Below are 14,571 nucleotides of genomic sequence, written 5' to 3' on the forward strand. Positions count from 1 at the left end.
ACCCTAATATTCAAAGTTCGATTCCCACGTTATTAATTTCACGTGTTATGGAATGTGACTCCAATCTGGATTCCCTCAGACGATAATAAGCACACGATGATGATTGTCGAATTGTTGTATATTATTGAAAAGATGCACGATCCAAATTCCAAATACAGATAAAATTGTACACACTTAATTCTTAATTAGTAAGATTACGGTCAGATCTCAAGTCATATATCGAGTGAAACAAAAAACACAATATTATAGAGCATTCTCGGCAAACCGGAAACGAACGTGGTCGAAACGAGAAAGGCAATACATGGAGCGAATCCATTATCGCTGTTGCGAAACATAATGCGGCCTATTTTGTGAAATATTACATGCTATTAATATGAAAGAGTTAAATACATTATAATCCATAATTACACAATGCACATTCGCTACAATACCTTCAGGCTAATGGTTAGAACCGGGCTGGGAAAAGTTTCATTTTGTGAAGGCCGCACTCAGAAAATATCTTTTGCAAATGACCGCGTTGAGAAAATAGATTGTTTGACGTCACAGTTACTATTGCCATCCGCTGTGATAGTGTTGATTTGAGATGGTGGCTGACATTGTTGAACCGGAGATGAAACAAAAACAATAATTTTAACAATTATTAGTTCAGATAGTTTTAATCTTAATACATTTTGTATGTAGCTGTACTACATTTGGCGCAAGTTTATAATTATAGCCTTATTAATATTCTGACTAATTTGTTTGTTGATTAGAGGATGTTTCCTCTGTTGTCACACGACAACGAATACCACTGCAGCGTCTGCACCGATTCCCCAGTCTTTCAGACACTTTAACGATGCGAAGTCTGTGTTGCCGAAAAGATAAAAGGATAAAAAACTAGTAATATTGCGTAGCTTATATATATACTAATTATCAACAGATTAAAATGTACTAATCAAGTAGGAAACAGAAAAATTATATTAAACTGGTTTGTGATATGGCTTGGCTATTTAAATCAATTATGTTTACTAGCCAAATTTGTTTTGGCGGTTTATAATTTTAAGAAATTCTGGATTATCTGGTTTTAATACAATTAATATTAAAAACAACAGTCAAAACTTAACAAAATAACAAGATTATTCCTATAAGTGCACTGAACGCTGATTCCCTTTAAAATAATATGGTGGGTACCAGGTAATCCGAACAAAACGTGCGATCCTGCGAAGGACCAGTGCCATGGGAGCTGATTAGAATCAGGAAACACTACCATAACTCGTCTTACCTACTGATAATTAATGCATTAACGATGATGGACGCGGCGGCGGTTTGTATTGTAGACTTTTTCAAAGGGCGGAGGACCGCACGAACTGCTTTTGCGGACCGTAGTTTGCTTCCTTCCTAGTTAGAATAAGCATTGCGGTTCATGGCGAAATGAATAACTGGAACCGAATGGATTCGGACGAAAATTTTGAATCATAGGCATCTTGTCTTTTTGTCCGCCAAAGGTCAAGTTGAATCCCATCTCTTACATCGAGGCTGTATTTTCAAAACGCAATTGTGAAATATGACTTTTTTCTCCCTTGATGAAACATGCTTTTTATTGTGCGTGAAACTGTCCGAATGACAGTATTAGAGATTCGATTAAAAAAATACTCAATTCTGAAATCACCAGGTATTCGAAAACGCTCAACTGGGTTGGTAAAAAAGCCTAAATCAAGCTATCATTCCCCACTGGATTTAAACCAGCGAACCCATCCAGGTTTATTGGCAAAAGGATATTATCATTGTTACCATATGAGACTAGCTCAAAACAATCACTCGAAAGAAATACTGTACGAGGTTATTTATTGAACACTGTTTCAACTGAGACAGCAGTAACCGAATATTCAGAAAATGATGGATCTTCGCCGACCATGGTTCTTATACAACAATGAGACAGCAGAATAAGTGAGAATTTTCACTCAAATATGAATACAATATTGACCATATATCATTTTTAAAGCCTTGACCTCCCTTTCTGATATGGAAGGAAGATTGTGCCAGTAAGAAACGGATTATAACGCAAATTTAATCATAGTAAAGTCAACTTATTACGAAAGCCACATTTTTTTTAACATTTGTGTAAGTGTAAAGCAAAATCTAAATCAATCAAAATTTTTTAAATGCTTTCGAAAATATTATATGCTTAATAGAAGTTGAATTGAAAACTGTTTTCCTTATCAACCAATATAATTTGTTTTGTGTATAAGCATAAGTAAAAACAGAAATTATGAACCCTACTACTTAATATAATACATTACTTAGATTTAAGGTTAAAAACAAAATCAGAATTCTTATGTAAGAGAAAATAGATATCATTTTGCAATCACATCTATCTATGATTCCAATGTCCTAATTGTAAATTTGCTTCACAGGACCAGCCTGAATCGTTAAAACATCAAAAAACATAGCATAAAAAATATTGAGCCATGTAAGTATTCAAATGAAAAATTATTGTAATTAAATCAATAATGTGAAGTATATATCACCAAGAGACAAAGTGCTAGTTGAAAAAGTTATATATTACCGCCAATTACATTTAAATTTTCTACTCGAAAGGACCTAGTGGGCTTCCAAATTTAGGCATGCTTTTTAACAATAATATTTTTAAAAATCAACCAAAAGCACAACTAGAAACGAAAATCAAAAACTTTTGAAATCTCGAACTTTTGAATTATATCTTATTGATAATATTAATACTGATAACTTTACGCTATCGGAACTATTAACTAGCTTGCCAATATTGCATTTGTTTTGGACAGAAATACTCCGTACACATGTTGGTTCACCCTGAACAATTATGTATACTTGAAGATCACTGACGACCAAATACTTGTTACTAAGAGCAAATGAAAAGATAGTCTATACATAAAATGCATCATGCATAAAGTCTCCATAAATATAATAAAATTATTCTCTCATAATTACCTAAGTAGAAACAAGGCATTAGATTTGAAAGAAAAAGAACATAAAATTACAATTTAATACTAATTAATGAAATTGTTATACCATTTCATGTCGAATATAATCACAATGGCCATGTAAATTGGATGGGACTATGTGAGACCTATTGAAAAATATTACTTGGTCTGACAAGGTCGCATTCAATTTGAAAAATAATACATTATAAATTATTTAAACATGCCAAAACATTTTGACACTGAAAACTAATTCTTGACATGAGAAATAAATCAACGACGCTTTGATTGGCAGATGTTTGCTTCAAAAAATTATTGTTGAGTGATAACGCACTGATCCCCAAATTGGAATCGATAATGTTGAAGATTCGATATTCCATGAAAATGTACAACAGCAGCCAATACAACAAGAATGTGGAATATTTGATGACTTTGAAACTGAAAACATTAAGATAAAATTGAAATTCTCTGCATGGGAATGTTCAGAATGAAAACTATACAATTAGGAACATCATGCTCATCCACAATTTCCAAATCCAAGAGATATTTGAAAGACAAAACGCAATATTATCACCAGAATGTCTATTTTGTTATTTAAATTAATATAGAATGTGATATTTTTGTGACAAACTGTTTATCTGTTAAATATTGTTTTAGTATAAGAAAGCGAAGAATAAAATCACAAAACCAAATGATTGAAACTATTTATAGCTAAAGTCTTGAAAATTCTGAAACTATGATATGCAAACATACGGCGCGGTGATATTTTTCATTATCATGGTTTTGAACAATCTGGCCATTGTGGGTCTAAATCAAAGATATCTAATTGAAACATTGTGTTAAGAAGGTGACAGCACATTTGGACCCATGTACATTTGAACCCATACATTTGCACTCATACATCCGCGGGTTCAATCTATATGCAGGTGCTTAAAATCATGGGTTAGGGTTAGTATGGGTTCAAATATCCGTAGGTGCAGTAATATGCAGGTGCAATTGTCCTGGGTTCAAATTACGAGTTCGAATGTACGTGGGTTCAAATGCAATGAAACAGTTAAATATTACATCCATTCAGGCTAAACATGAAATAATATTTATAAAACTTACCCACAAATCACATTTTCCTGGAAAATACTTTTCAGGAATTCGCTGTGCATAGAGAAAGGCACCTGAAAAAAAAACATGAAAACTTAGAAAAAGGGGTATAGTATCTTTTTGCAATTAATAAGAGAAATATGAAAATATTTGTTGTTATAGGTTGGGCAATATATCCATTGTTTCATTCTCCGATACTAACAAATTCACATTTGAATTTGGACAATAAGACTGTTGAATAAAAAGAGGTACCTAACTAAAAGTTGTACCAATAGCAGATTTGGACTCAAGTGATTAAAACATTCGAGTTAAAGCAGCCAGTCAAAGTCTGAGACAAATGTATATATGGAATATTGTTCTGCATTTTTGATATAAAAATATTCATTCATAACTTTTTCTTCTACAACTCTATTTGTTATGCAAATTAGATGCGTTTTTTTATCTCCAGCTTATGCAAATTAATTGAGGGAAGGATCACAAAGTACAAATTTCCTTAAACCTTACCGAATAAATACAAGAAAGCCATTAGAGACAGCCATCCTACTTGTCCATAATTGACAGCTTGCATAAATCCCATCCTAATAATAGTGTGTATACATGGTACAATTCCGCTCAATCCCAGAGCAGCAAACAATACTGAATAAGAAAGAATATGTGAACATTAATATTTCTCGTATATAAAAGTACTGAATATGTTCTATAATATAATTCTTCTGCTGGTTGATAAATGTCCTAAAATTGTTGTATAAAGCAGGGGTAGCCAACACATCGATCGCGTCACCACGCCTGAGAATTCGGTAACATACCTCAAAATATTGCCTTGGACCAATTTCATCCAGTGCATGTTGTGTGCTTTAAAACAGGAATAATACAGTACTGTTTATGCGCAAAATACGATACAGATATAGTAATTGAGCTTGGACGAGGCCGATAGAGCATATCATTACATAACAAAATCAAGTTTCGCCGCTGCCAATTTTAAGAAATGAACTTGCTCAATATCGTGTGCCTTGACTGAATAACAATCGTACAAAAACACGCAATATAACACCTCGTAATGGCATCAGAATTCCTAAGCGAGCAGATAATAGGACTCTGGAGAAAATGTAAATTAGAAAGTTTGAGCAGTCAAGTTTGGGAATATTCATTTTTCGCTGTTCAGATAATACATGCATACTTGGCCAAGTTTTATAAAGAATGTTCAACACTTACGACTAAAAATTAGACAGGTCCTAAGTCTGAATTGAATAATTTGGATGATCTCAAATGAATGATCAATCATGAATCATTCACCTCGGGTACAATTACATAATCAAATTTACAAATTAAATAAAACATAAAAAAAAAAAAAAATTTATGGCGATTTCATTGGGAATCCAAAGAACCAGGCTTATTGGCAGTGGCGGAATTTTTTGTATGCGTGTGTGCAATTATTTGCATATTCGAATTCGTTTGTTTTTGTGTGCGATCTTATTACCGATCAGTCAATCGTATAGGCTATTTTGACAATATCAGTCGATCGTGGTCGCAGGTAGGTTGGCCAACCCTGATATAAAGCATAGGATAAATTAATCATTACATGATATTTTACATGATGAGTCACTTCCTCATTACAGCACAATGTCATCCCAGTTGCTTTAGCCAAAATTTATGACAATTATTACACAGAACACCTTTCAAGTTGTGTAATACCAATTTGAAATTAATTCAGAAATCATTTTGAAACCCATCTTTAGCAGTTAATATAATTCAGAAACGTCCTTGATGTTATGGAATAAAAAAAAATTAGGTCTTTAACTATTTGGGCAAACCAGACAAATTTGTTCAGCAAATTCAGAACTCTGTCGTGAGTTACCTGCTCTGACTCTCCTGAATCTAGCTGTGCTGAATTTATCCCATTGTGAAATCACAATACATAATACACCAAGAACACAAACAGATGTCATGTATATTATCTGAATACAAATGAGCAAACATTTATTGATATAACATTCTCCAAAACGATGTATTTTATAAATAAAAGAACGATATTAAAGGTTTTTTATAGAATAACTATTTTCAGTCAAATATGATTTCAAAATAGAGTTTTTAAGAATTGCAGAGTTTTGAAAAAATAGTAGTATTGTCTTTCACCAAATATTAAAATTGTCAACTTTTTTATTAGACAATCACTCTAACATTCAAGGATCTATTATTAAGGTTGGAAATGTGAAAAAAAATTCAGTTTGGCATGGTTTACAGTAACCTCACACATTTTTTTTTTAAGAATAAATGATCTAATTTGCAAATAAATTTCTGTCAAATCATCATTACTAATCATAAATCTAATCATAAATCTAATATTGATACTATTCAAATATAGAATAGTTCTACCAAACACTTAATAAATTTCAGACCATGGGCAGGCATCAACTCAATAACTAACTTCTTTAACATTTCACTATAAAAACTAAACCTACCTTTGGTTCTGTGTCACAATAGAATGAATAATAAATCCATGGTACAAATGATCCCATAATCATCAATGCAATCCCAGAATAATCAAGTCTGCAAATGGAAGAAAAAAATATGAATTCACATGTGTTCACATGTTTAGATGTAATCTCAAATAAAATTTTCTGCTACATAATATATGCTGATCCAAGAAAAGTAATAATGTAGCTAACAATTTACTCTCCATTTATTTTGATATGAAATATTCCCTCTTGCTTCATAGTATCACAAAATCGCAGGCATTCACTGCATAAAAGTACAACTGTAAAACGATGACGATACAAAAGAGGGCCTATTACAGTAATAAATTTACAGTAAACTAAATATTCTCAGCAATTTTTTAATGTTACTCACTTCCCAAATATTCTATACACTCGTTCGCTATGGCAACCAACAGTATGAAATAGTGTCGAGAAGCACAGACATAAGATTGCTCCGAGAAAAAACATTGTGAATACTGTTTTCTCTTGCCATTCAATGACAAAATATTTTCCAGGTAGACATTGAAAATAGATACAAATTCCAATGAACATAATAAAACCTGTAAAACATATGAAAATACTCTTTTTAGCCATTTGTGACTGTAAAAATATTAATATGACATAGATTATACTATTTTAGGAATGGCTTCTTAAACTTGAGTGCTCTCAAATGATATATTATCATGAGCACTAAATGTTACACAAACATGATTTTATTTCCAAATTCCAATATATTTTTAATGACTTATGTATTCTAGTCACATTCTAATCAAGCCCACATAACGAGCACTCATTGTGACATCACAGCCAGATGCTACATGATTAGGATTCAGCCAATTACTGTTTTACTAATCAGGAGGTTGCTATGAAATTAGGAAACGCATCATGTACAATTTTCAGCTCAGATATGTATACGGCAACATTGAAGACGGAAGAATGAAGAGAATTATTATTTCCTTTCATTATTCCGCAACTAGCTTTGTGAGACTCTTAAAATTTGTTTAAAAAAATATATTTTGACAGGGAATTCACCTATTAAATGTGTCCAAATGTTTCCAGTTTCTGAATGAAGTCTGAATACTGATCCAAAGCATGCTCGAAAGGATGGCATGGGCGGTCTGTGCCAATGGTGTAGAAATTCATTGTCTCTCTGCCAATCCGGAAGTTGAAAATGAGATACAACACGCCATCTAAAAGAAACATATGCAGCCCTCAATGTATGGATTTCATACAGACAAGAAAAGAGTTTCACAATGACATTTCCGGTAGTACTGAAACACAGCCATTCACTCTATTACCAAAATGGGTCACAAAAACAAAATAAGAAAATTTTATGAAGTAGCGAACCATATCATAGGATCCATTATCATAAGTTAGCCATTATCATAAGTTAGCCATTACATTGTCATAGATACTCTTCTCCCTTTCAGTCATTCTCCACTCATTCGACAAACAAACAATATAACTCAGATGGTAAATAATAAAGTTTAGCTTCTTTCTTTCACAATTCTCACTTGCTAAAATCTAACAGCGCAACTTTTTGTTTTGCCTCGCTTTCAGCAGTAGATGAAGATGATTCAGAAGATTTCCGGCTTGATTTAGCTTGAACATTAGATTTCACTTCTATCCATAATTCATTAAAAAGATCAGAAAAACTGGCGTTTCTGCCTTCATTACTTAAATGATCATCTTGATCTCGAGACATCCTACACCTTCTATTTCTGAATTCTGCATATTGCATGGTTTTATATAATCCCAAGTTAACTCTAACATCACTGTATCCGTTGTTCAGAACCCATAATACTAACAAAATGATCTTAAACAATTTCCTACTATTTCCAGAGTTAAAAATATCAAAAAAAACATAACTAATTAGTACACATCAGTGCTTAATATCCAGAATCTGACTACACGAAATCAAAATAATAATGGAATTTTCAAAATTGCTATATCTTAAATAAAATACCTAATTGCAACTAAACAATGCTTCCTATGATGTAACAATGGATATTAAATTGCAGCAATCCCAACAGCTGAAAATGGATCAGCATAATAAAATATGGTTATGTAGAAACAAAGATAAAAAAAAACTTGGTATTAGTCACTAATGACCTAAAGGAAGTATGTATGTATTGAATCACATACACAAGGACAATAAATTTAAAAACATGAGCCCTTTCCGATTGTCCAAATTCACATAAATTCAGTTACTTGTAGTCATTGTACAGGCAAGTTTATTGAAAAAGCTTACTGCCAAAGTATATTACATCCACCTACCACCTATATACATGATGAAAGTACAACTACAAATTAACAATGACTATGAGAGAAAAAACAACCTATTTACTGACAAGCTCAGTTTAAACACAGACAGTATAGAACAGTGCTTCCTGGTTGGGAACCTATACAAAATGGGTCGCGAAGTTTTTCCAAATGTTACAAACAGTTTTCGATGAGATCGGGAAATTGATGTAAAAATCCTCAAAGAATGTAACAATTCCAATTATGCCTTGTCCCGTTAATAATTCCAGTACGCTACTACATGTTGGAAACTGTAGGTAGGCTACAAGGCAGATTATGAGTTGCATTTAAGTTACCGGCTAAACAGGGTTAATATACTTCATTTTAACACCCTAACTTTGTTTGATTTTTTTTTAGTAAGAAAAAGTAACAAAGTATGAGAAAAAAAGTTGCTTCGAAAAATTGTAGTGAAAAAATATGACACTGATTACATAAAATGTGGTTTCATTAAGGCAAGAAATGACTTTGGGCCAAAAGCACAATATGTAGAGTGCAAATGCTACGTTGTGTGTGAGCTTGTCTTATATCAAGCTCCGACTTGATTCGATAATATCCACTATACAAGCTCATGTTTCGCATTAAAAGTAAATTGCAAGGGGGAACATTGTTTCTTTTCTATTATATCAACCCCTCATTGTGGGTCGTACAAAGAATGGCAATTAAAAGTGGGTTGCAAACTGAAAATAGTTGGGAAGCACTGCTATTGACTGTTCATGTGAATGTTGGTAAAATAACAGGATTGATTATGATTCAATCAATTTAAACATTTGAAATGATGAGAAATGGATCACACAATTATAGTGTTAAATAATAAACTTTAGTTTAGTTTTAGAGGTGACTTTAAGTTATATTTTATTTTATATAGTATACCACACATGCCTCTATCTATTAGCCTTATTTGGATATGAAAACTATTCTTTCCTATTTTTCTACATAGCTGTAACTCCCTTGAATATTAGCATTTGAAACACAAACTCATAGAATTATTTCCATAAGCTACTACTCACCTTCCATCCCAAACTTTATGTGCAAATCTGTCAACACTCTCAAAAGCATTTTGCAATGATTCTTTCGCAGTTTGCATTGATTCTTCTACATAACTCATTGCGTGATGGACGGAATCTTGGACGACATTAGACGATGACGTTGCCGCAGCTGGGTGAGCCAAATTCAAATAAGAATTTAAAAATAAATGCCTATAAATCTTGGGCTCTTTCAGTAAGAACATATTGAGGTGAAATTCAGTCAGAATTTTCACATATAAACAGAGCAAAAGTTGATACATTATTTGTCCAAACCACCACACTATGAATTATATTCACTGTAAATTATTTCTCTTCGATTACTGAATATTAAAATACTTTTAAACCAATTCAATTATAAAAATGAATAGCATATGATGCAACATGTATTTATAAATAGCGCTATTCTAATGGCCGCATCATGTCACCAGACATATTATGGGCTATCAATAACATTAATTCCGCAAATCCAGGTATTACCGTACCCCAAATCATGGTTGTTTTATATCCGAAACCATTGATATATGCTATAATTTGAACAGTAAAATGAATCAACCTCAAGTCGATTTTTAATCATTTTATTTCACAAAGATATTGATCTGTTTTATATTTGAAAATTTGTAAATAATAAGAAAATACTTCGTTATTGATCAGATTAAAATAAAGCGAGATTAAAAAGAGTACAATATTGATACTTTACCTAAAGGACAATGCAAGGCTTCACTTTCTTCAAGATTTGAAGGTGATGATGATCTTCCCTGATTGAGTAAACATGAAAGAAATTAGAATATATCACATGAAGTGATAATGCATTATAACTACAGTCATCCGTGATACCTACTTCCATATCACGATGTCTCAAATTGCTTCTGGAATCCATATTGTAAGATTTAAAATTAACTAAAACAAAACCGTTGACAAACGTTAACAAAAATATAAGTTTTCTTTCTGGTGGCTATTTGATGCGTAACTGAACAATCTATATTCATGCATATAACGAATGTAACAACTTCCCAACCAGTTATGTGAGAGGCAAATAATGTCTGGGCTTATATAACTAAAACCAATAGAGAGTACAGTCATGGGTCCAAATAATATTACGACATACTAATATAAAGAGAGATACACATAGCTAATGCAAACATTAATTTATTTTTAGAGCTGACAAAGCTGACCAGCAATAAGTATGACAGCATCTAGTTTTTATGCTTTTTATCCATGTCCATTGATAACTATAACTACCGAAAAAATAGTACATTATAATATTAAAATAAAGGCTTGAATTTTGAAAACATCACTATTTATTATGATGCAATTGTTACAATATAAAATCGTTGTTACAATCAAAATGTACCAAAGTCTAAATTTTTATCAACATTCAAAATGTGGTTACTTTATATAAAGTTTGAAATATCTGATGAATAACAAATAAAACTTTAAACAGAGGCTACAGGTTATGTGTTACATAACTTCTAAATATACCAGTCAGATAAGAAATTAATCATCAACTAATTGTTTAAACAAGAACATGACAATCTCTTTTATATTTCACAGTCATAATATTAAAATAATATTAAAACCTAAATAAAGAGAAAATCCATGTGGTAGCCAATACAGGACAGTGATTTTCTTTCTATATCAGAAGATAATTATCTAGAAAATGGCAAAAAAAATTGTAGGTTTTTGATGCACAACAAAATCAAAATGAATTAGTCTGCCATCATGAATCATGATTATGAAAGAGAGCAATGTAAGAATAATTGGACAACCCAATTGGCAATTGCCCTTGTTTTCTGGTAAATTATTTACCCAAGTATGAGATACAAAAGGATCATGACTCATGACTTCATGATTTACCACATAAGCTGATCGCGCATATAAGCCGACTCCCCGAAACCAGTTTTGAAATGGCGATTTTATAAAAATTCGCATATAAGCCGACCCTGCGAATTGTAACACGCCCGAGAAAGACGCAGAAAGAAAACAAAATTACTGTGAATCTGTAACACAAACATTTTTTTTTTATGTTTATCGTTTTTGCCTGTTAGCGAGGGTCGTAGGTGGATTCTTACTTGTAAATTTATGTTAATGAAGTCTATATTGCTTTTCAATGCGCCATGATTTATATTAATGGAAGGGATTGTGTCAGGAGTTTAAAAGAAAGTTCCTGAATCAGCATATAACAATTTTATTTGATCACCCACAACGACGGTTAAGTTCGACCCCCCAGTAGGTGAGGAAAGGCTCAATGTCAATGTCAGAACTAGCCATATGGCTCTTTCGCCTCCACTTATCTGTGCGAAAAATCTTGCACAACTTATGTTAAAACCAAAATTGGCCAGTACTGATAACCATCATCGCCGAAACAGAACAAAGCTTCAATCTTTTGTGCGAGAATATGCGAGTACATTTGTCTGATTAAAGTACCAGAGGTCCGCAAAAAAAAATAAAATTGGCCATTGGGTTAGGTCATGTTGAAAAAAGTTTGAAGAACACTGATCTACAACATATTAAATTTACCGTTGCTGTCAAATTAGGACATGAAGTTGACAATAGTGGTTCCACTTCCTCCTCATCTTCACTTGAAATATATCCCAGGTTATGAAGTTGTGTATCGTACATACTTGTACATCTGAAATTAAAAATAATTATTCTAATTTGTTCACAAATCTAGATAATCTTGGTGAGCAATGGACTGAATTCTCAGTGGGTAAAATTAGACCACAAAATAATTCAGCCAATTATATTGTCTAATTGACAAACTAAAATGCTTAAAGTAATTCATAAGAAATAACTGTTGTATTTCTTAACTGTCATATAAGTCTAACCAAACAAATTCAAAACTGAGAAATATAATTCTATTATAACATTGTTAAAACCAACATTAAATATATGATTCAATTCAGAAAAAGTATGCTCTTGAAACCTACCTATTTTTCCCTTGTTTCATGTCAGTTTGATTCGTTGCATCTTGTAAACTTTGGTCCAGAGCGCTGTCATCAACTAGACTAAATGCCATTATGACAATAGCAGAAGAGTATTGGAAACAAATACTTAATCTAATTAAACTTTGTTTGGTTATTATATTAAATTATTTCTAAAAATAGATAAAAGAATATGAATCACAACTTGCATCATAACAACTTCTCAGTTTAAATAATGCTATTACGCAGAATATATCGGAACAAGAGGTAGGTGGAAGATAAGTGTATAATTCAGTAGCAGTAATAAAGGATGATACAATTGATATCGAGAGAATAATTTACGTTTGTGACTTAAAAAAGCTACCAAACATAGGGGAAGCAATGTTGAATACCACAAAATAATTAACACATAATATAACAGCTTTCATATACCTGGTCTATATGGGTTAACCAATCTGGTAAGCTGATTGAGTGCTGTTTATAAGATAATCTGCAATCAGGTAGCACTGCACAGAAGTACTTAATCTCAATGCCAGATGAAGGACTTAATGCCGATTTTCTACTGATTAACTTACCGTAACTAATGTCTGTCCGAATATAAATAATCTAATAAAACAGAGGTAGATAACCATTCACGAAGGCTGACAAATGTTGATAGATGATTCTACGTTTAAGTGATATAATCAGTTCAACAATCAATCCATATCCATCACAATAAATTGAATAGGATAAGAGAAATGTAAAAAATAACAGCACTTATAAATGTAGTGCTTCTCAAAAAATTTGAGATTGCAGTGCTAGCTTTAACTAGGGATGCGAAGAGTCCAGAATTTGATAGCTCATGCACTCAAATTGGATATTCAGAGTCGTATCTCGTATTTCCTTGCCAATTGGTGCTGAACCATTCCAAGAATATATTTTTTTGCGTGTTGTTTGGCTATAATACAAACACGAATGTAGGGCAGTATGCCTTGTTGTAAACCGACCCACCGGTTTCGATGAACTCTGAGCGTCTATTTAGCATAGGATGGTGTTGTATTCCGTTGGTGATGAACTTGGCTCCAAGTGAAATTTTGTAGCTTTCAAAAAAATTCTTTTTTCCGGAAGAAAATCGCATGTAATAAAGTTAATTTAAAAGAGTTCTTGATGATATAAGCCCTTAAGTTGATAGCCTACCCTTTATATTTTGTGTTTTATTAATTTGTTATGCATGAATAATAACAGTGATCGTGGAAAAGCATGGCAGACCGAAAACTCGAATACATTGTGCCATCACATCCATTTAGTTCATATATATAAGAACAACGTTTTTAATCGCACCAAAAGAGTAAACATATCCAATTACTTGGAGTTCATCATAGGTACTCGTTGTTTCATTGCGGCAACATTGACATTAGTGATCAATCTAACAATTTTATTTCAACTAGAGCGGAAATACAAACAAGTCAACTGATAAGTACAAATTTTATTTTTTCTCGGTTCACTCAATGAGTGATTTTAAATTGGTTTAATATGAAAAATGTACAAAATAGGGAGCAAGTTTACTAATCGGTGTTCCCTTTCTGCCTTTCCAAATAATATGGCGGGCACCAGGTAATCAAAACGTAATGTGCGATTAAGCAAAGGACCAGTGCCAAGGGGGCTGATTAGAATCCGGAATCACTAGCTACCAGCGAAAGCGAACACAATACAAACAAAAGGTCAAAACACTGAAAAACCCTATGCCATTAGTAAACCAATATATAATCCTATTCAATGTAAAGAATGCCCTCGATAAAAAAAAATCGATAGAAACTTTGATTGCTAGTTTTTATGTGCA

General features: G+C 32.4%; 1 protein-coding gene across 4 annotated transcripts; it reads right to left on the reverse strand.

The window, feature by feature from the left end:
• Window positions 1–1,807: 1,807 nt before the first annotated feature.
• On the reverse strand, window positions 1,808–12,924 carry LOC120345413 (adiponectin receptor protein 2-like). 4 transcript variants are annotated; one of them, XM_039414853.2, is made up of 11 exons: window positions 12,759–12,924; window positions 12,349–12,460; window positions 10,529–10,586; window positions 9,814–9,961; window positions 7,538–7,695; window positions 6,879–7,065; window positions 6,491–6,578; window positions 5,887–5,986; window positions 4,536–4,667; window positions 4,044–4,105; window positions 1,808–3,374 (listed from the first exon to the last, which is right to left on the reverse strand). In XM_039414853.2, exons 1-11 carry the CDS (start codon window positions 12,845–12,847, stop codon window positions 3,249–3,251), a joined length of 1,260 nt encoding a protein of 419 aa, XP_039270787.2. In that variant the 5' UTR covers window positions 12,848–12,924; the 3' UTR covers window positions 1,808–3,248. The 4 variants fall into 4 exon arrangements, with proteins under 4 accessions (XP_039270787.2, XP_077971259.1, XP_039270789.2 ...); XM_078115133.1 differs by lacking the exons at window positions 12,349–12,460; window positions 12,759–12,924 and adding exons at window positions 10,670–10,737; window positions 10,797–10,858; XM_039414855.2 differs by lacking the exons at window positions 12,349–12,460; window positions 12,759–12,924 and adding an exon at window positions 10,670–11,018.
• Window positions 12,925–14,571: the final 1,647 nt, after the last annotated feature.

Source organism: Styela clava, chromosome 8, assembly GCF_964204865.1.
Source record: "Styela clava chromosome 8, kaStyClav1.hap1.2, whole genome shotgun sequence".
Taxonomy (NCBI): Eukaryota; Metazoa; Chordata; class Ascidiacea; order Stolidobranchia; family Styelidae; genus Styela; species Styela clava.